This window comes from Podarcis raffonei, chromosome 16 (genome assembly GCF_027172205.1).
Source record: "Podarcis raffonei isolate rPodRaf1 chromosome 16, rPodRaf1.pri, whole genome shotgun sequence".
In the NCBI taxonomy this organism is placed as follows: Eukaryota; Metazoa; Chordata; class Lepidosauria; order Squamata; family Lacertidae; genus Podarcis; species Podarcis raffonei.
Genome location: NC_070617.1, coordinates 39,155,812 through 39,179,118, shown reverse-complemented (window position 1 = coordinate 39,179,118; position 23,307 = coordinate 39,155,812). Strand labels below are relative to the sequence as shown.

General features: G+C 43.1%; 2 protein-coding genes across 3 annotated transcripts in view; one reads left to right on the top strand and one right to left on the bottom strand.

Annotated features, from left to right (window-relative positions):
- HIP1R (huntingtin interacting protein 1 related) overlaps positions 1 to 23,307 on the top strand; it is a 297,989-nt gene that overhangs the window by 63,488 nt on the left and 211,194 nt on the right. The gene's annotated exons all lie outside the window — the stretch shown is intronic.
- VPS37B (VPS37B subunit of ESCRT-I) overlaps positions 4,788 to 23,307 on the bottom strand; it is a 28,254-nt gene continuing 9,734 nt past the window's right edge. The window contains exons 2-4 of the mRNA XM_053368327.1: positions 12,239 to 12,410; positions 11,229 to 11,311; positions 4,788 to 8,717 (exon numbers count right to left, since the gene is read on the bottom strand). Of these exons, the coding sequence (XP_053224302.1) occupies positions 8,223 to 8,717; positions 11,229 to 11,311; positions 12,239 to 12,410 (750 nt within the window). The 3' untranslated portion in view covers positions 4,788 to 8,222. The remainder of the gene's footprint in view (positions 8,718 to 11,228; positions 11,312 to 12,238; positions 12,411 to 23,307) is intronic.

The window sequence follows — 23,307 nt, the reverse complement described above, 5'->3', positions numbered from 1 at the left end:
AGGTTATAAAATTCCAATTTAGGAATAAAATGTAAAAAACGACAACCACCCAACTCCTATCACAATTATTGATGGAAACAGTTGTAGAGTTTGACATTTAATAGGGGTGGTGGTGGGGAGCAGGAGGATTTGCAACTTATAGGAAAGCTAAGGGGGTGGGAAATGAACCAAATGCTAAATTTTTGATAGGACTATTTAGCTTATTAAAATGGATTAATTGCCTGAAACCTTGTTCCGTGTTCTGTTTTCCTGATATTTTTCTAGATCATATTTTTACAACTATTACTTAGTACCACCTCCTTGAAGCTGGCTGGCTTCAACATATGGGCCTCTTCTCTACCAAGTTGTCCAGCTTGGCTTCTCCATTTAAGCCATTAATGATATTGCTGAGCAGGTACTTTACAACTGCCAAGTTCAGTCCTTCAGGCCGACTCTATATAAAGGTAGCTTCACTGGGACATTGTTCTTGCCAAGTGTATCTAGCAGAATTGTAGCCAGAGCAAGATTTCTGCTATTGGAACTGAACCATGGCCATTATTTTTGGTGCTCGTTGTACCTGCAAATTGCAAAGGACTTTAGTACCACAAAATAATTATCCTCTCCTTTGGAGTGTTTCTACTAGCAAAAACAATGACATTTTAAGCAAATAGCTGGAAGTCTGCCTTGATTTGTTTACACTTTGTGGTATTCTTGTACATAAGCAATAAAATAAGACAAGTGGTGTGTTAGGATACTGAAATTGCTGTGTGAATGTCTAAGAAAACAAATGGGTTATTTCTTGCCTTGACGTTCCAACAGTGGTAGCTGTCAAAATTAAATGGTGCAGTATTCTTTTACAAAGTCAAACCAGCCTCAGCACAGAAGCGGTTATCTGCATAGTTAACATATTTCAAGGTAATATATTTCCCTTTTGATGGTTAACTAGGTGGCTCAGTCACTTTTTTCCATCTTTGTCAATGGGAGAGGAAAGCAAAGCGGCAAAGTGGTACTTTACTGAGCAGCAATTGCACAATGTACACTCATGGGGAAAAGAAAGTACACCCTCTCTGAATTCTCTGGTTTTGCATATCAAGGTGTTGCATTGGCCCAGTTGAAGTCCAGACCTCAACTCAAATGAAATGCTGTGGCAGGACCTTAAGAGAACTGTGCATAAACAAATGCCAACATTGTAAAGAAGAGTGGGCCAAAATTACTCCACAATGAAAAGATTGGTTCAAGTTATTGCTGCTAAAGGTGGTTCTACAAGCTACTGAATCCTAAAGTGTACTCAGTTTTTCACACATGGCTTCTCCATTTTGGCTTTATTTCTGTTAAATAAATCATGGAACAGTGTAATGTGTCATGTGTTGTTGTTCATCTGAGATTGTATTTACTTAACAATAATTTGTTCCTTAGCAGGTTTTAAGATTATGTCCTCATATATGAACCCACAGAATTCAAAAAGGGTGTACCGCCCCGCCCCCCCCCGCGACTGTAAGAGTTGTAAAAGGTAATTTTGAGAAGACACACATTTGTACAAAATCTAGCATTTTTTTATTCGGTAATCACTGCAATCTTGAAATTGTTAACAGCCAATTCTACAAGAAAAACAAACGAAGCTCGTTTTGAAACCACATCCTCATCAGCTGTATAGCACAAAGGAAACTTTTACAGACTTGTTACATTAGGAACAGTCCTACTCCCAGAAGTGAGATTCTGCTAGAGGCTTAGTTAAGTATCCAGTAGCTTCTCTGGGGGTTAGAGGCAACACGCTGCATGTCTTCCCAAGACTAGCTTACCCTGGGATGAAGCGTCAAGCAGCCTGCCCCTGAGGCACAAGCGACAGGATAATGCCTCAGAATGCAGCCTACTACAGAGGATTACCAAATTGCCAGCATCTGACACACCTGCTTCTTTATTGGACTTAAATACACTGCCAGCCTCCTTTAGTAAAACTAGTTACCTATCCTAAGTTTGACTCTTCTTACGTACTAATCCCACCCCACCCCTTCTGCATTCTGCTGCTACCACTGGATGTGTGAAGCTAATCCAGCAAAATCCACTTATACTTCCCCCACAATATATACAAATTACGAAATAGGCATGGTCTAATGTCAAGCAAGTACACTGTGAAATTCCCTTTCACAGCAGACATCCCTCCATGTGTATACTCTTATAGAAAGGGCAATTAAGACAGTTGTGTATAAAAAAAGTGGCTCTCCCCTCTCCAAAACACACACACACACACACACACACACACACACACACACACAACCCTGCCAAGGGAGTATGGCTTTCTTCACTTCACAACAGTGTATGTTCAATGGGTGGTTTTTTAAAAAAAACATTACTAGCTGCACAATACAGGTATAATGAACAAAAACACATTTGCATTTTTTATATAAAGGTCACCAAAGAGTAATATCTGAAATGGAACACTAAAACAGTTTATATTCTAACGCTATTTAAACTTCTGAGCTTCAACTGCTTTTGTTTATTAAAAAAAACTTGTAAAGTTTTCAGGTAACATTTGCCACTTGCAGGCATCTGAAGTCATATGTTGAAGTGTTTTGAAGAAGGTTATGACCAGGCGGCTCCTAAATCTTTTGCCACTACTGGAATCAAGTCTACTCCATAAAGGGGGAATGCTTGCTCAACACTTGTTCACAAGGTGGCCTACAGATCAAGAAGCCCCACCCACGGTGGAGTGCCTCCCATTCAAATGCCACTCTCACCTTTGTTACTCCACAACTGGTTGCTGGTGGCCAAGCCCCACATGTAATACTTCCTTCTGTATGAATGCAGAATAGAAGGAAGTGGGGTGCAGGATCAGGGTGCAAGCAGCAGGTATTGGTGGGGAAGAAATCATTCATCCATTTGCATCTGACTCCTTTGGTTTCATCTCCACCCAGGTCCCACTTAATCAGAAGAAATGTCCAACAGTGTTCTCTCGTAAGAAGTGTTGCATTCATAGGACCTCACAGGACAGCTTGCTTTCTGTGCTCATCCCCCAACATTTTGCTGAACATTTGGACTTCCACCATGCAAGAGGGAACAAAAGATCTTGCCCTCCTTCATGCAGTTACAAACATTTGAAAGTATGTCTTGCACAATTAACAACTGCATTTCCTGCTACCACCATTTTGAACACAATGACATCTAACAAGTGCTCCACTGTAGCACCAGCCAAGCGATAACCCCTAAGCCACAACTGCAACACCTTCCTCGCCCTGCAGAGCCCCAGGTGGCTGTTGCCTGCACCCTCCTTTAACTGCCACATCTGAGACAAACAGAAGTTCTTCTGGCAGGCTTGATTTACCAGCCTGCTCACCGGAAGGCCTACTGGATCAGCCCTCCCCACCTTTTCCTTGATTACAGCAGTTTAGTAACAATGGCTACCAACCACATATTTACACTTCTCACCACAAGCAAATTGCAGATACTGCCTTGTGTTTACTTTCGAAATCCTGCATCATAAAAAGAAACCCTCAGAAAGGAGCCCTTAGAAAAAGACAATTGAATGGCCACTGAATTGAAAGATATGCAGGTATCTTTTATCAGCAAGTCACAAACAGTGATCCTAAGGCACACATCAGCCATGATGCACTGCTGCTGGATACAAAGAGAGTCCACTTTTGCTGCTGGTAGTGTGGTTGTCTTCTCCATGAGGAATCCCTGAACAGTCCAGCAATTGCAAAATACATTGTTGCTGCTTTAAAAGGCAAAATTTCTTTAAAAACTAGTAATGGGCTTTGGGGTTCTTTCTTGATAGGGACAATCACCGTCTAAAAACACTTTAGAAAGTATATAAATATGTTTTGTGAAATTTGTAAGTGGGCTTGTGGCTGCCTCTGTTGCACACAAAGGATGCTCGCATGAAAAGGTTATACCACCATTATAAACTAGAGAAATATTTAACCCGTTTAGCCTTGGAGAATCTGTGAGAATGCCAGTAATTCTACCACCAGCCCAGCACATGCTATCTAAACTTAAGATGCCTCTGCCTCAATTGGTCAACATTTCTACCTCAATTTAGACATTTGCCTCAAGTTTTTTTCTTTTGAGTGTGTAATGCTGAGGGTGGTGGTGGAATAAAGATAGCCAACAGTATACGAACAACCAATTTCTATTGTTAAACAAAACCTATTTTTGAAGGGGTGGGCAGACATAATTGGTACCTACATTGTGTCTAATTTGAGGGGCAACTGACAGAGATATAGCACCAAACAAAGGTCTGCCTTTCACTTAGGCACTCAAATGTGAGCTCTGAAGCAGCAGGAAAAAGATGGCTACATTAGCTCCAGTGTTTGTATTCTGGTTGCTGGAAAAAGGATGACTTATCATCATGCTGAATGAGTAACATGACTGGCTGAAAGACTCACCCAAGACTGAACTTCTGGGAGAATTTTTAATCAGATCTTCAAAATGAAGTAGTGTTACAACCACGGAATGGCCTTCACAAGCCACTCTGGCACCCCAAAATGCATTCAAATGACTCATCTGAACAAGTTACAGACAACTTATTTGAAACACAAACCAATTATTCAAAGGCTCTTTCAGAAGCTCCAGTTTATGGCTCTGTCTAGGATTAAGTCAGGCGTCTTACTCATTCAGCCCCCTTAATCTTTTAGGACACAGAAGTGACTCATAGGAGTCCTCCATGCGCCTCCGAGTACACAAGAAGCATCCTTTACAAGAAAAATTATGAACAGGAAGCAACTTTTCAAATTCACCAACCTCCAAAGGTTCATATTCCACACACAATAAGCAGCACAGAAAATGAAAATGAAAAAAGGGCAAAACTCAAGTTACCATGCCCAAATAAGATTATAATAGATACAGAATTCAGCAAATACAGGTATACTTTTGTCACCATTTTTTTTAAAAAAGAGATCTTGTGTCATCCATGGAATACTAAAAGCTCATACCTGATCAGACCCTAGAAACCATTTTTCCTACATCAAGCTAGAATTTCACAATTCCCCAAGATTTGCACAGTAGGACTTAGTCATACACCAAGATCAAAATCTTGGTCCTGGCAGAATTCGCCTCAGAGTCCCACAGCCAGATGGGAAGAGGATATCCTGTTCCAAGGCAAGTGTGAATGGCCTCTAACAGAAAAATGGCAGTTCAAGGAGGGGCACAAATGCACACGGATTTCCCACGTTTCATCTTTTATCTTCCAACAGAAGATTATGGCTTGAAGAAAGAGGCTTCCAGGCTGAAAGGTTTTTGCATTTTGCTCTTTTAGCCAGCTTACCCAAAAGGGGCAGTGATCAGAAGAATGTAAATATGATACAATATAAAGTTTCTTATGGCCATTTTGTTTTGCAAACCTGACAAAAAATTAGCTCCTGTCGTAACAAAAAGGGCACCAGTTACAGACTAGGATGGCGTACTGGGGGGGGGGGGGGAGAAAAGTGGCAGAAAGAAAGTTGGAGGGTGCATAAGGAGGTCTAGATTGGCAACTGCAGCTTGGTTGGTTAGTTTTTAAGTAAGTGTTAAAGGACATTATGCATTAATAGCAGGCCTTCTTGAGACTTCCACAGTAAAACAGTTATGTTAGGTTGCTAATGGATGTGCTGCTCCCACAGCTTCACACTTTCCTCCTTGCACTCTTGAGCTGTGAGAAATGCATGCTTTGTGAAAAGCTGACAGAAATGAAGAGTGTCGCTACAGCAGCTTTAAGGAAGCTGCCCACGGATGGCAACACTTTTACTTCCATGTTCTTCACAGTCAAGATGCACAAAGCCGCAAATTAGTTTGAAGCATGTTTTCCTGCCACAAATTATTGAAGTCCTATGCAGATTCTCTCTCTCACACACACACACACATACACACACACACGTACTTTACTTAATTTGGAATTGCTGTAGCTGTTAACATCAGTTTCTTCTTACCTCTACAGCCTATATAATTTTTTTAGTGCATAGACACAAGTTTGGGGGTCTTGCTCATCCACTTCAACAGCGTTCATAGCTAGAATTCCCACAGTCTATTTTCCTAGCTCGGTTAAGAGGGAGGAAATTGAGGAAGATGGTATAATGCTATGAACTAACCCATGACTTTGCACTGCATCTGAATCTGGGCCCATGGTTTATTTCCCCCAGACAAACCACAAGCAGCAAACCAGAGAACAAATCTTGTTCCTGGCAAGCCATAAGGCCAAGTCTGAATGCAACCCAAACTCAACCATGGCTCAAGCTTATGGCAGGACACCAGCAGCAAGACTAGAGGAGGCGCTTCCTTTATGGTGGCCAGTTTGAAAATCACACTCATTCCAGCTACCTTGAGATACACCATTCAATAGCATACAAGGCAATCCTGCTGACTACAAAGAAAGAGCAGCAGCAATTTAATCTGCATTTCGCTTCAACTAATTTCATAGCCCCGTATAGAACAAACTACTCCTGCAAGATGCTGTGCTGAAAGGCTTATGGGAAAACTGGTAACAGAGGCATTTGAGAGCAGAAGTAGCTAGTCTGCTCTAACTACATTGTGTGTTAAGTACTACTGTCTCTGTATTCAACCCTATACCTCTATCACACCTCTAAAGATTTTTCTTTTTTCTCTCCCTCGGCTTCTTACTAAGCTTCTGCTAGTTTTATGCTGAAGAATGCAAGAGCATATACAGAGACAGTAATCAACAAGGTTATCTTGACGTGGAATGTGGATGATTCCCCTGCAAAATTTAAGGCTCAGAACCATTTCCTACTGAATTCAGCAACAACTGTCCCTCTCCAAACACTCTTGAAACGTTATTCATTTTACAGCTATCCACGCTTATTAAAATGAGAGATCAATCAAACACACCAATGAGCAATGATGTGAAATTGGTGTGCTAATCCCTCTACAATCTTTTACCCTCTGCTAGACTCTTGGAAGAAACTCCAATGCAATGAAAAATTGCATTTAGCATATTTAGCTGTTATTCAGGGCTCTGTCACAGACCCATCTAATAGCAAGAGTGAGCCCCCAGAAGGACTAAAGCAACAATGAAATTTCAAGACTCTGAAGCTGTCACATGACTGCAATAGTTAATTAAATACAAAAAACAGCCAAGATTCATTCAAAAGCAGTCAGTCTAGAAAAGTTTGTAAATGGAAGCAGGTCTTCAATTTTAAGAAACAAAAGGTTTGGAAGACTAGAGGGGCATGGAGGGAAGAGAAAGCTCTCTCCCGGCTCAATACGAAACAGATTCGAGGTTCTCCACTGGGGTGGGAGTTTTAGCTTAAGACCAAGATGTGATGAAAATATAAACTGATAGAACTAATTGCCCATCAGATTAGTTAGAAGTCATGACACACAAAAGTGTGTTTGACAGAATTTGCTCTCCACAATGCAAGAAGACAATACAGGTCAAAAGCCTTTTTAAGACGACCCTCTACCCTACATGCCACAATGAAGGAATTTGGGAGACAGACTGATGAGGAGAGAAGGGTGACAGCAAGCGGAATGGGGAGGTTGCAGAAGGTATCCAGTGGAACAAAATACAAAATTTTGGATCTGGTCCAAAGATCCGACAAGAGGAGGAAAAACGGGTGTCCATTCACTACTTATTTTTTTAAATCCTGAGACTTTCTGGAGGTCATCACGTTTAAAAAAAGTTGATCGATCCCTACCACACATTTAAAAAAGGCAATTTAGGGACCTACTTACACTGGCATCATCTCACTGAAATGAATGGGATTACTTCAGCATGGGAAGCACCTTGTCCCGCATTAGGTGCTAAAGCCTCAGTTAGCAAACACCGAGCACAAGCACCGAGTCACCAGGGTTGCTGGCTGGTCCATTTTACTGTGTTTTCATAGTCAGAATGTATATGCAACAGCTACCATTTAAAAGATCAGAACAGAGATTTTTTTTTTTTTGCAGAAATAGATTGAAGTTCTTCATGCGCAAATCAAGTAGAGAAAGAGACACGATCCCTTGGGAAGTCACAGTCATTCCACACTGACTTGAAATCTCTTAAGAGCTATGCAAGTTCCCACTTAATATGGAAACAATCAAATTTACAGTTCGGCTGCCCCACCACCCTTCTAAGCAAGTGTTTTATGCAGTTGTTGATTTAAAACAAAACAAAACACGGCGATGTTTTGCAGGATGCTCTGATGCACAAGTTGTCAGCTATGATTTCTTGTGTGCAAAGTCTGGAGATTTGCCACTACTTAGGTTTAGTTTGTGGGAGATAAAGAGTAAAAAGTTCAGCACCAAAACACAAGAGTCAGGGCATGATGGCATCTTCACTGTAGGATAAAGCCAGGGTTTGGTGGGAGGCGAGGCGGTGGTCTTTGGGGCAACGCTGGTGGGTACTGTGGGGTAAACGGAGCTGAATATCCTGGAGGGAGCATTTGAGTAGTAGATGGAATTCCTGTTCGAGGGGGGAGCGGAGGGTATGGAACACCTGAATAGGGGAGGGCTGGTCCTGCATTCATTGCTGCTGTAAAGGGAGTGGGGAAGCGTCCTGCTGGGACTCCTGGCGCCAGGGGGGGCGGTGGAGGATTGCGGCGAGGCAGAACAGAAGGAGCAGCATTTGCCTCTGAAGTCTGAATTGCTGGTGGTGTCTCAGTGGCTCTCGGCTGAGGTGGCACCAGGGGAAGTCTTGGTCCCTTCAGCACCATCTCCTGGAGTTTTTCTATCTTTACGCGTCGCAAATGAGCCAGTTTCCTTTGGCTCTGATACTCATCAATGAAGGTGTCCAATGGAACTTCACCATCCAGAAATTTCTCAGCCATGTTCTGTTGCAAACAACAAACACACCATTAGGGGAGGGACACACTGCGGAAATATATTCCCTAATCAAAAAACATCAGGCTCCATCCATCACTGCATCTCTTTCTGCTAAAGAGGGAAGGAGAACCTGTGGGCCTCCAGATGTGGTTGGACTCCAGCTCCTATCAGCTGCAGTTAGTATGGCCAATGTCAAGGATGATGGAAATTGTAGTCCATAGTCATCTGGAGGTCCACAGGTGACCCATCCCTATGCAAAATGAAAGAATATAATTGTCTCAGCTTGCAGCAGCACAACCAATGAGCTGCGCTGCCAAGGCTCGATCCTTTACGTGGGAAGCCAGACAGTGGCTCAATAGGGCCTACTGTAACTGGCAGGAACTTCCCAAGTCTCAAGACAGAAATTGCTCTCAGCCCCACTATACAAGATTCTTAACTGCAGATACCAGGACTGAACCTGCTACCAATTACATGCAAAACATGATGCTCTGCCACAGATCAGTAAGGCCTCTGAAACACTGAGCAGCTCTTTTGAAACATTTACTGCACTTATATCCCAGCATTTTTTCTCCAAGGTGTACATGGTTCTCCTCTTCCTCATTTAATCTCCACAACAACCCTGCGAGGTAGGTTAAGAGGCAGTGTGTCATCAGCTCTTTTCAAGTACAGATCTGCATCCAAGCAGCATTATAAAAGCAATAATCACCTCCCTGTGGCTTTTGCTAGGAGGGTTCAGTTGGTGTTTCCCTGTCTGTTAGAGACAGGAATGTACCGTGACATAATTTTCCAAATGGCCAGCCAAGTTGTGCAAAGGCCACGGGGTATGCTAACTGGGAACATATTAATAGGAATATGGATATTTTAAGTATACAGGCACATATGAAGCTGCTTTATACAGAGCCAGGCCAAGTAGTCCACCTAGCTCAATACTGCCTACATTGACTCCCAGCCTCGCCTGGAGATACCAGGGAGATTAAACCTAGGACCTTCTTCATGCAAGGCAGGGGCTGTCCCTCTGAACTATGCCAGAGAATACTCTGTGTGACTCTTGCCTACTCCAAACTGGACACATGAAACAGGTTACACAGATGGTGTGAATATTGTGAGAATATATGCTTACTGTATATACTGCAAATCTCCCTGGAAATTTATTATATAAATTTAATAAATAATGATAAAAGTAATAAAGGAGAATGTTTTTCCCAGCGAAGAGCTAGAAGAACAGCCATGAGGGACAGTGGACTACCAGTGCATAGTCTGAAGCTGACTATTTTCCTCCCACTCCTCTTTCATCTTCAGGGGATTTTCTTTCCTGCAGAAGTTACTACTAGCTTTTCTTAAGGCTTCTGAGGCACTTGGAGGCTTGGAAACAGCCTGGGATCGAAGAGAACAAGGAAATTAACTTCTGCCCCTCACCTCCTCCCTTCCCTCTCTGATCTGAACCTCTAGACACTGTCCATATGTTTGCAACCATGACCACCAGAGTACTTTTTTGTTTTTAATATAAGATTCTCAAGATGATTTGCTTAAGAAATTTCGCACTGTTTTTCTGCCAAGAACCTGGCATTTAAGCCAACTTACATAATTGTGTTACATGCACCACACACAGAGCCTTGAAAACATGCTGCTATTTCTTTGCACAATGTGACTGATACAGCCAGGTTCTCTGCACTAACTCTGTAGTGCAGTGACCAAGGAATTTGCTTGTTTTCAACCCTAAGCAGCTTAAAGCAAGGATAGAGTTTAAAACAAGGAGGCTGCCATCTGTGGCAGTTATGTAGGCTCTGGACAATTTTTCCAATTCATTTTTTCCAGTAAAAATTTGCAACCCTACAGAATGATTTAACTATCATTTAATAAAACAAAACTTTGAAACTACCAAGCTCACTTAATATTGGATTTGCAGTTAGTCCCCACTCATAGTAATGAATTTATGGAACAGAAAATCTTCTGTGAAAATATTTTGGGGGAAATGTTGTGCCCCACACCACTGATCTGCAGTGCTTGTGGCCTCCTGAACTACATTAGGATCACAGGCTGGTGGTGGACCAAGCAAGGTGGAAGGAACTGTCCAGCAGTGCCCAAAGTTCAACTCACCAACAGAGCCAGGAGCACAATTTCTGTAAGTGCTCCAACAAGCTGCTCTGTCCTCCCAGCTAGATTTTCACGCCCATTTCCCTGGCTAAATCTGAGAAGGAATAATGTCACATGCCCACTTCTACAAGGTCAAGCTGCAGCGCTGAATCCTGGGTTCAGAAGGGCTCCAGCAAAACTCCATATCATGAGACACCCTTCCCTACTTCCCAGTGGAGCCACTGCTCAAGCAGTCCTGTGAAAACAGTCATACTCAGGGAAATATTTACGTCGGTGGGCTGTTAAAGTAATCTGTATTTTTCTGCAAGCTCTTTTAGGTGAAGTGATAAGCTTGCAAGATTGCATTGAGAACCCAGAGGGGACAAGAGGTCTTCCAATGCCAGAGGCATGTTGGCCACTTGATCTCCTAGGCTCTTTTCACTGACCTCAGTGTCTTCTTCAATTTTAGCCCCTTCTGTTTGAAGCAGTGCTAGAAGGGTCTCCAAGGAAGCATTGCTGGATTGTCGGTCTAAATGGAACAAAAATCAGTAAGAGATATTAATCAAAGCAAAATTGCTAAATGAAATATTAAACTCCAGACATTTTAGGAAAATAATTCAAAAAATAAAAAATAGCCCCAATAATGGTTGATCTACCGTATTTTCCGCCCCATAGGACGCACCGGCCCATAAGGCACACCTAGTTTTTTGGGGGGGAAATAAAGGGGGGGAACTTTTTTTTTCCCCCAGGCGCGGGGCTGGGGCAGGGGAAGCCCGAGCTTCCCCAGACCCCAGACCCCAGAACAGGCAGCTCTCCACAAGCTGTGGGATCCCAGCACCGGGCTCCCACCGCTTGCGGAGAGCTGCGCGAAGCTTGAAGCCTGGGCGCGCTGAGAGAGCTGGGCGCGCTGAGAGCTGCGTGAAGCCTGGAGGGTCCGAGAGCGATGGCGAAGTTGCTCGCAGCTTCGCCATCGCTCCCAGAGCTTGCAGGGCTGGGGGGATAGCTTCCTGAAGCCTGGAGAGCGAGAGGGGTTAGTGCGCATCGACCCCTCTCGCTCTCCAGACTTCAGCGAAAGCCTGCATTCACCCCATAGGACGCACACACATTTCCCCTTCATTTTTAGAGGGGAAAAAGTGCGTCCTATAGGGCGAAAAATACGGTAACTCATGGGTGGCTAACCTGCGGTTCTCCAGATGTTGGCCATGCTGGCTGAGCCTAATGGGAGTTGCAGTTCAAAAACACCTGGGAAGTCACCAGTCAGCCATCCCTGATCTAACTGAATAAATGTGGCCACCTCAGCTACTTACATTTCTACTGACCCTTAGACAGCAACACCCTGTATGCCTTTACACCAACCAACTTAGGAATGATAAGTATGGTTTGCCACAGAGTTCTACTGCATGCACATTCTGCCAGACACTTCAAACAGGAAGATGCAGAAGGAAGGGTTCATTACCTAACTTCGTTTTCTTTATTTGATATGCTTCGAAGATAACCTGCAGTTCTTGATATTTTTGCGTCAATGCAGCCTTCAGGGCATCCAGCTTTGGCTGATATAAGAGATTGCCTTCTGCCAGGCTGCGGTTGCTGGCAAGAGTCATGTCCTTGCTAAGCTGAACGTTTTGAGCCTGCAAAAGAGAGAAAGTGTTAAATGGGCAACATTTCTAAGGATTCTATTACTGACTAAACATAGTAGTCAACACCACATGCTAGTTGTCTACTAGCAGGTACACTACCTAGTTGCAGCAAAGGAAAATATGGGACCAGCTAACATTGGCTCCTCCCCTTCCGGTGAGGGAAGGAGATGGCAGGATTTGGATGCGACAAAAGACTGCAGAACAACAGACAGTTGTGACCTAGAGGCAGCATTAGGTATTAAAATGTGGGGCCCCAGTGAAAGCACACAGAACTGGTGTTAATTAGCAGGAGGAAAGGATGTGTTGCTAACATCCTATCGGATTTTCTGCCTCACTTGAAAAAGCCTGTATGTGCAGCCTCAAATCAGACTAGCCAGAAATGCTAACTCTCTAAAAATAAACCTGCCATTTTAATCTAGTGGACGAGGGAGGGCAGAGAGAGAAGATAGGTTTACAAGAGAGGGGCTTGAAAAACCAAACACTACATGGAAAGTTGGCTTGGCAGAATCTCGCACGAGATGTCTAATAAGATTTGTAGATCAAAGGGGAAATTGTAAGATCTGAACTCAGTCATTCAGCAGAAGTGAACAGCAGGATACTGTTTCCTCTAAAGGGACAGGGAGGACAAGGCCCTGTTTCCTTGATTATACAAATCTGATAAAGAGCTCTTTATTGCATTCAGGAGTTAGCATGCACATAAGCTGCTCTCAAAAAAGACTGGATATCTTCATTTGTTGCCTATATATGTTTCCTACATTTTAATGTACACTCACACAATTTCTGTCAGTCATTCAAGGCAGCATAAAATTTAAAAAACTGTATTACAATCTGATAGGTAACACAAATATGGGAAGGGAAGGAGAACATTAAGTAAGTCAGGTACTGCCAAGCCTTGCACAAAATGGACTGTATCCAATTTAATTTACTCATAGTGAACTCACTGGAATTAACGGGGCCTGCTAGTCACATCCATCAATTCCAATCACCAGCACTGGATACAACCCAGAGTTACACAGATTTTACTTTCTTGCCCTTGTGATCTACCTCAGATCTTTTCAAACGGTGTCGCAACATTTTAGCACGTCAGCGGCAGTGTGTAGGTGTCTCTCGCTCCCCACGCTCCTCCCTGGGCTGGAAAGGGGTTAGTTTAACCTCTGGTTTGCTAGTAAAATGGAATTACTGTGTCACAAAATGATGCATGTTTAAAAACTGTGTCACTGACATGAAAAGGACTGGGGTGTGCGTACACTCAGTGCTCTGCTGAATCACACACCAAATTGAAACACCATCCAAGATGTTGAATCACATAATGAATCACACCAAACTCCCATCTAATCCTATCCTGTTAACAGGCCTCCTGGAGAAAAAGGGTGGTGAATTGGGAACTGGGCAGCAGCTATTTGGGCACTGTGGGAAATAGATGCTTAGTCAGGTGGGCCATTGATCTCACCAAGCCAGACTCTTCTGATGGCACTCCTGAATGGGGTTTTGGGGGGGGGGATATTCCAAGTTTAATTATGCCTAGTCCACCAACATTCCTTAAACCCGAAGTTTAGGATCTACTTAAGCTAAGAAAAAAATGGAAAGCGTATGATTTAGAGAGTGGATTTCTTCTTTATATAAATTGTTTATTCTCACATGGCTCACTGCACGATTCCCTTCACTAAGTCTTCTTATGTGACTTGCTCTTAATAATTATTTCCAATTCATCTGTCTGCTATCTCTCCCATCTATTTTTATACCTAGAGGACATTATACACACTAACTCACTCACTCCCAACTAAATCTTTTCTGTCATGCAAAAACCCCAAGCTAATGTCTGCTGACTCTGGACATTTAGCTTTCAGAAGCCAGTGTATAACTTGGCATTATCACCTTAAATATTTCTGTTAGAAGCAATAAATATCTCTGTGCTCCCAACTGGTAGCACACATGGATTTGCAAATGTAGCAAATATAGGACTACTTTTCCACCCCATAAATTAACAAAGCTGAGTGTTCCTGCCAGCGGCTTCCTTGTCACATGGGAGCAATAGCTAAAGCTTACTAGGTTTCTCCAGCACAGTTACATCAAGAAGGGTAAAAGATGCTTTCCAAGACATTAAAAAGCAACATTACATTCCCCAAAATTATTTTTTAGATTAAATTAAATATAAAATCATTATTTTAAAATGATTGTGCACTAAGTGTCAAATACACCATCAAATACACCAAGAGTGGGACACAGCCAAAGTAAAAAATTTATCAAGGACACCAGAGGGCCTCACATGAGAGGCAGTCACACTTGAAATTAGGATTAAGGTCCCATCTGAACTTGATGTTTAAAGTAGTACTATATACTACTTTTGTTTATTTATTATTATTATTTTATTTATTAGATTTATACAGTGCTTTTTTCTGGGGGAACACAGGGGGATGCATACCCCTAAACATTTTGTGAATCTTTGTACTTTTGTCCATTTATTTCTTCCGATTTGAACTATAAAATAGTGATTTTATTGAGTTGAAATAAGAATACCCCTAAACATTTTTAAAGGGGAAAAAAGCACTGGGTTTATATACCACCCTCAGGGCAGTTCATGGCTTCTTGCCATGAAGAGTTGCAAGGAGATTCTCTGTTCCCCTCATAGTTAGTTCCCAGTTTCCAGGGAACTCGGTAAACTGTAGTATTGTGGGGGGAACAGGGGTCTCCTAGTAACTCTCAGCACCCTTAACAAACTACAGTTCCCAGGATTCATTAAGGGATGTCATGACTGTTTGAAAGTGGTGAAATATTGCTTTAAATGTATGGTGCAGATGGGACCTCAAACTGATGAGCAAGGAATACACTCCCATAAAAGAGGTGATGCATTAATGACTACGATAAACTCCACCAAACTAATGACTGATGTTAGGCAAGGAGAGGGGAATTATGTAATTGTCCTTTTTATTACTAGATTCTAAATAAGAGTCAATTATGAAACAGCAGTTGGGTTGCTTAGTTCATGAGCTTTTCCTACCTACAACAGAGGAAGCAACTCATGCTAGTTAAAGACTTTTTGTATCCTCAAGCACGTCCTACAAGTTCAGACACAGTGTGGTAGAACAGCATGTCAAAAAAAAAAAAGCAGGGATGCAATAAAGCAGATCTGCCCCATGCCAGCTCTGTTCCTCTCCAACCCAGCAATTTATAGCCCCAATCCCTGCATGTCCCACCCAATCTCATTATATTTTTGCAGTTTCCAGCTCCTGTCAACATCACTAGCACTAGCTGCTGCTTGCAGGAAAAAATGCTCAGCTTAACAACTTAAGGACACAAAGTAAGTTATGTGATGAATCTGATTAATGAGACAACTTCATGTGATTACCTGCCATTTTACAGTACCTCAGCTCCATTTTAGGAGGCAGCTAGCTAGCAAATAGCCAGTTTTAGCAGAATATGTCTGTGTCTTATTTTATTTTAAACAACCTGTAAGTACAATGTGTTTCTCTTAAGTTGTACCACACATTAAGGGTCTGGAAAACTCAAGACTGTATTGTTAGCCCATATATTACTGGGACAGGAGGAGTTGTCAAATTCTATTCCTATCTTCATCACATACATACTTCGGGAACTCAGTTATGGCACCTAACGTCTAAGCCACAAATTATTGTGTTAGCAAGCACCCTACTCTTGCTCAGAATGATTCCAGTTTAATGTCTGGGGAAACTCTTGACCATGTGAACAAGGACAAGCATGACTATAAAAGATGTAAAATATACTTTAAGTAATATACATGAGAATGATCTCAGGTTGCATTATCCTCAAGAAACCCATGCCATGACCATGGAATTCTGCGGCTAAGAGAAGGCAATCTTTGTCCGAACATCCCTTTGGAGGATACCAGTAGCAAAACTTTATTATTTTTAGTTATACACATCCAGAAAATCTAGACAAACTAAAACTGGATTTTTTAGCTTTAACATGCTTATGTTAGTTCTCTCAAAGCTGATGTCTTGGCATGGCCTCAATGTCACTCTTCTTTCTCTTTGGCGATCATTCATAGCCGAGTAAGATTGTCTTCCATAAACACAATTTTAACAATGAGTCCGTAAGTGACTGTGGAGGCCAATTCTGGATCCACACAACCCCAGTGGGGACATTGGTTTCCAGGAGTTGATCACAGTGTGGATTTGCCAAGCGTGCCTTCCTCTTAGCACGTTTCTCCCTTGCGTCCTGAGTTCGAGTGTCTTCAAAGCCCATGACACCTTTGGTAAAGGCTGTTCTCCAACTGGAGCGCTTGCAGGCCAGTGTTTCCCAGTTGTCAGTGTTTATACTACATTTTTTAAGATTTGCCTTGAGACAGTCTTTAAACCTCTTTTGTTGACCACCAGCATTATGTTTTCCATTTTTAAGTTCGGAATAGAATAGTTTCTTTGGAAGACGATCATCTGGCATCCGCACAACATGACCAGTCCAACGAAGTTGATGTTGAAGAATCATTGCTTTGACACTAGTGATCTTTGCTTCTTCCAGTACATTGATATTAGTTTGCCTGTCTTCCCAAGTAGGAGGAGTTGGAGACGGCGTTTATAAGTGGTCCATGTTTCACAAGCATATAGTAACGTTGGTAGTACAATAGCTTTGTAAACAAGCATTTTGGTTTCCCTGTGAATGTCCTGGTCCTCAAACATGCTGCATTTCAATCAGGAAAAAGCCGCACTCGCAGAGCTCAGGCGATGCTGGATTTCGGCATCAATGTGGGCTCTTGTGGAAAGATAACTGCCTAGGTAGGAGAAGTGATTGACATTTTCCAACACTACACCATTGAGTTGGATTTGTGGCGCTGCAGAGGGGTTATTTTGTACTTGTTGGTGCAGCACTTTGGTTTTTTTGGATGTTGAGTGATAGGCCAAGCTTTTCGTAAGCTTCTGCAAAGATATTTAGGATGGTTTGGGGTCATCCTCTGAGCATGCGCACACTACATTGTCATCAGCATACTGAAGCTTTATGACGGTAACCTTACTCTTTGCCTGCTCAGATTGAAGAGCTTTCCATGGACAGATGGAAGGCCTCAATGTCACTAGGCGCAGAATGGCAACTGCTGTCTATTTCTGCTCCTACAAATTCCCTTTTCTTACTCATAGAACTAAATAACTTTTTACCACCTATGAACTCTTTGTCAAGTGCTGCATGTTAAAACACCTTTCTACCACTTAAAGAGCTTTTCAGACTTGAAGTGCTTTCTCACTTCCCCCAAACCCAACCAGTTCTGCTAATAAGACTCACTTGTTGGCTAACTCACCGAGGCCTGAAGCTTCAATGTTCTACCCATATTAAGTTTAGCTTATATATCCATTTGTTATAAAGCTCTTTTGCAAGGTAAAATCACAGAAAGCAAAGCTTCCAAGATAATGTGCAGGGGCATTTATATAAGCAACTCAAAAACCAGTGGAGAATAAGCTGTGGGCCCACTTACAGCATTACAACACCCAATTGCGCCCTCTGTCACAGCAATTCATGTTCTATTTACGTAGCGCTATTACTAAATGCTCAGAAATAAACCACACAGCCTCAGTAATGTTTACAGCAACAAATATGTTTAATGTCCATATTTCTTCAGGAAAATCAAAGAAACCTTTTTTAAAACCCACATATATACTGTACAGACAATATAGTATAGCTAAGCCTCATGGGAGCTGGAGTCTAACCTCACCCCAGTCCCTGCCAGACACGGAGCAGAACACAAGAAATGTGCATCCCTCCCAGCCACCTCTTAGTGACATCGCATTGAAGAATTTCATAACAACCATAAGAAACGGCTCTATTTAAGAACACACAAAGCACTGGCTGATTTTGCTTTCTCAATGGCAAACACACAAAAAACCCTTTAAAAGCAAAGGAGTCCAATACACATTCAGTCATATGAACCTATCCAAAGTCATAGTAGCGTGATATGGCCACAGCTGAACAATTTCTCTTGGCAGTCCTTAATTTTTCAAGGCTTGATGAAAATTACTTCGCCACTTTCATTTCCCCACTTTGCTTTTGAGTATTGTAAAAACCACAAACCAGAGCCGCTTTGATATATATGAACTTTCAGGTCCCTATAAACCCAAAATTATCAACTGTGACTAGCACCCTCGACTAATTTTGTGGGCTTTGAGGGTTATTTGCATTTTTCAATATTCAGCAGAGATTGATGTGGATTAATGCTGCAATTCATTGTTGTTCTGAGCTGCAGTTAACAGTAACATGAGATACAATAATAATAACTATTATTTATATGCCACCCATCTGGCTGGGTTTCCCCAGCTACTCTGGGCAGCTCACAGCATATATTAGAACATACTAAAACATCAAACACTAAAAACTTCCCAGTACACGACTGTCTTCAGATGTCTTCTAAAAGTCAGATAGTTGTTTATTTCCTTAACATTTGAAGGGAGTGTGTTCCACAGGGAGGGTGCCACTACCAAGAAGGCCCTCTGCCTGCTTCCCTATAACTTCGCTAATCGCAGTGAAGGAGCCAGCAGAAGACCCTTGGAGGACCTCAGTGTCTGGGCTGAACAATGAGGAAGGATACTGGTATACTGGGCTGAGGCCGTTTAGGGCTTTAAAGGTCAGTACCAACACTTTGAATTCTGCTCAGAAACGCGCTGGGAGCCAATGAAGATCCTTTAGGACTGGTGTTATATGGTCCTGGTGGTCACTCCCAGTCATCAGTCTAGCTGCCGCATTCTGGATTAGTTATAGTTTTTAGGTCACCTTCAAAGGTAGCCCCACGCAGAGCGCATTGCAGCAGTACAAGCAGGAGATAACCAGAGCATGCACCACTCTGGCAAGACAGTCTGCGGGCAGAGCAGATAGGGTCTCAGCTGGCATACCAGACGGAGCTGGTAGACAGCTGCCCAGGACACAGAACTGACTTGCACCTCCATGGATAGCTGTGAGTCCAAAATGACTCCCAGGCTGCGCACCTAGTCCTTCAGAGGCACAGTTACCCCATTCAGGACCAGGGAGTCCCCCCAGCTGCCCGCCCCATCCCCCAATACAGTACTTCTGTCTTATCAGGATTCAACCTCAATCTGTTAGCTGCCATCCATCCTCCTACCACCCCCAGACACTCACACAGGACATTCACCACCTTCACTGATTCTGATTTAAAAGAGAGGTAGAGCTGGGTATCATCTGCATACTGCTGAATGCCCAGTCCAAACCCCCTGATGATCTCTCCCAGTGGCTCCATATAGATGTTAAAAAGCATTGGGGAGAGGATGGAGCCCTGAGGCACCACACAAGTGAGAGCCCAGGGATCTGAACACTCATCCCCCAACACCACTTTCTGGACATGACCCTGGAGGAAGGAGCAGAACCACTAAATAACAGTGCCCCCAGCTCCGAATTCCTCCAGATGGTCCATAAGGATGTCATGATTAATTGTGTCAAAGGCCACTGAGAGATCCAGCAGAACCAGGAAACAGCTTTCACCTAGGTGTGTGGCCTGCCAGAAATCATCAACCAGTGCAACCAAGGCAGTTTCAGTCCCATGATGAGGCCTGAATCACGATTGGTGTGCCTGGAGTTGTTCAGTGACCACCTGCTCAATCACCCTGTCCAAGAATGGAAGATTTGAGACTGGGCGATAGTTGGCCATATTGACTGGGTCCAAAGATGTTTTTTTAAGAAGCGGTTTAATAACTGCTTCTTTAAGCAGGTGTGGGAAGACTCCCTCACAGAGGGAGGCAATCACCACCCCATGGAGCCCATTGCCCAGCCCTTCCCAGCTCACTTTTATGAGCCAGGATCAAAGAGACAGGTGGTCAGTTTCACTCATCCAAGGAGCCTGTCCACATCCTCAGAGGTAACAGAAGGAAACCTGACTATTTCAGTGTCTAACATGGTACAGTGGTGCCTCGCAAGACGAAATTAATTCGTTCCGCAAGTTTTTTCTTCTTGCGAGTTTTTCGTCTTGCGAAGCACGGTTTCCCATAGAAATGCATTGAAAATCAATCAATGCGTTCCTATGGAAACCGCCTTCAGACCAGGTCCGGGGACAGTCTGTCCCCCGACCTCTTCTGAAGGCTGGGGGGGGGGGGGACAAGGGCTTTTCTTCCCACCGCCAGCCTTCAGAAGGCTGTTCTGAAGGCTGGCGGTGGGAAGAAAAGCCCTTCTCCCCACCTCCCACCCCGCAAGCTCCGGGGACAGGAGGGCTTTCCTCCCGACTGCCAGCATTTTAAAAGCCCCCAGGACAGCGGAGACTTCTCCGCTGTCCTGGGGGCTTTTAAAATGCTGGCGGGCGGCAGCGCAGCGTTCGCTGCCGCCCGCCAGCATTTTCAGATCGCCCCGGGACAGCGGAGAAGTCTCCGCTGTCCCGGGAAGGCAGGCGGGGGGAGCAAAGACTTTGGCCCCCCCGCCGGCCTTCAGAAGAGGTCCAGGACCTCTTCTGAAGGCCGGCGGTGGGCCAAAGTCTTTGCTCCCCCCGCCTGCCTTCAAAAGCCGTCGGGATAGCGGAGAAACGCGCTGCGCTTCTCCGCTATCCCAGGAAGGCAGGCGGGGGGGAGCAAAGACTTTTGCCCCCCGCCGGCCTTCAGAAGAGGTCCAGGACCTCTTCTGAAGGCCGGCGGAGATTTCCCTATGGGCTTTCTTCTTGCGAAGCAAGCCCATAGGGAAATTCGTTTTGCGAAGCACCTCCAAAACGGAAAACTCTTTCGTCTTGCGAGTTTTTCGTTTTGCGAGGCGTTCATCTTGCGAGGCACCACTGTATATAAAAGGAAGCCAAATCCATTTTCATAAAGAATGAGATTCAAGGAATTACAACAAAATGTTGGCCAGGGACTTCTTTACATTCAACTAAAAATATGAAGACAAAAAATTAAAAAGGACTGAAATGGAACTATTTCAAACTCAGTTTTTTAAAAAGAGGCTGACATCATTCAATTTAGACTGATTAGCTAAGAACCTGCTTTGCAAATGGATGTGAAAGTTAAAGGAATGGATAAGACTCCTTGGAATATTAGCAATGCAATGGATTCAAAATCAAACTTCCAAATGGTATCATAAGCAAATTCCCTCTGGACCTTTCCAGACAGAAGAGGGAACATTCTCCTCATTTATGGCCCCATTAATTTTATGCTGGAACTCTGGTAACATCCACATCATGGCTGAGGGAAAGATTAAGCACACCACAAGCAACAATCTGGATTCAAGCCAAATTGGAAACTAACTACAGGCCACATCACATGCGCCAAGAAAAGGGGTAATTCAATAAGAAAGGGAATACAATCAAACCTCAGTTGTCAAATGTAATCCGTTCTGGAAGATCATTCGACTTCCGAAACGTTCAACAACTGAGGCACGCCTTCCAACTGGTTGCAAGAGCTTCTTGTACTCAAGCGGAAGCTGCGTCAGATGTTTGGATTCCAAAAACGTTAAAAAACCGGAGCATTTACTTCTGGGTTTTTTGGCGTTCAGGAGCCGAAATGTTCCAAAACGGAGCCGTTCAAGAACCAAGGTTTGACTGTATTTGGTGGAAAGGTAAAATTCTTCAAAAGCACACCTTTCTGTCAAGGAAGCAAGCCAGCCTAACAGAAACAAACTAGCCTTGTACTAATAATAGTTCCTTATAATCTGCCAACAAGGCAGGAAAACAGAACAAACTCCTGAGATAAGAACAAGACCAGATTTCAAAACAGACTGGATTCTAATTATATAAACAGTACTTTGGATCAAAGATAGGAAGGTGCGGTGTGCAAAACCCAACAAGCTCAATTTTTAAACTGAGCTACTGGTTCAGATAGAAGGCTGACCAGTAAGCCTAAAGTGGACAGGGCAGGTTAACACAGGCACAACAGAGACTCAAACTGCAGGTGCACGTGGGCCATGAAAACCCCAGATGGATCTTACTGTTTTGCAATGGTTGCTCATGCCCTGCCTGTATGACTGTGGACTGGAGCAAAGCACTTAGAGTGCAAAGTCCAGCTGAGGTACTGACACTAATCACATTTCCATTCTCACATTTGGGTGTGTATGTATGTATGTATGTAGAGAGCTGCAGATGGGCTTGCACTCCAGTTTGTTTCAGAACTGTGTGATTCTCTTGTTAAACAGATTAGTAAACTGGCTCACTTCTCCCCCTCAGAAAATCTTAAGAGTTATTCACAGGGCTTAAACAAAAGTGCTTAGATAGCAGGCCTAGACTTATTTTAGAATATGGTAGGAGTTTGGGTATTTTCGCTGTAGGTTATGATTAAGTAATAACCCTATTAGCAAGCAGCTGCCATCTGGAGCTCTGACCTTCCCCTCTCCTGCAATAATATACTTTATTTTGTGTTTTGAAGGGGGAATGGAGAAGGGGAAAAACTGATGTATGTAAAAACAACAAGTTTCCTACCACAAAATTATCAGATAACTACAAAATAGTGATTCATACACAGGATTTGCCAAGCTGAGTTGTGGGAAACAATGCTGGCCCACAAGGAACTATACTAAGGGTACAACTAGAAATACCTTCTGAAATGTGATATCTGAAAGAGACTAATCCCAACTGCTCATCACAATCTGGCAAACCAAGTTATAATCATAACCTTGCTTTGGGAGAAGCTACAGAAAGGAATTCTGTCAACATTTCCATAAGAATTAAAAATAATAGTAACAAAGGAGTCTTTCAACTACTCTCAACTTTTTACCAGGATAGCAGCTGCTTAATGTTAATCTTGATTTTTAATTTCAGAGACCCTTCTCTCCTGCCCCAGTACTAGAACTGCACATTTAGTTCACATACTTCCACATAACAGTAAAAAACAAAAACCGCAGCTGGATACAATCCCAGAAAACATTAACTACTACTCTGATGGATATGTTTTTAGTCAACCGAATCAGAGGTTTTTGTGTACATGGACCTTTGGGTATACTTCCTTCACTGCTGCCA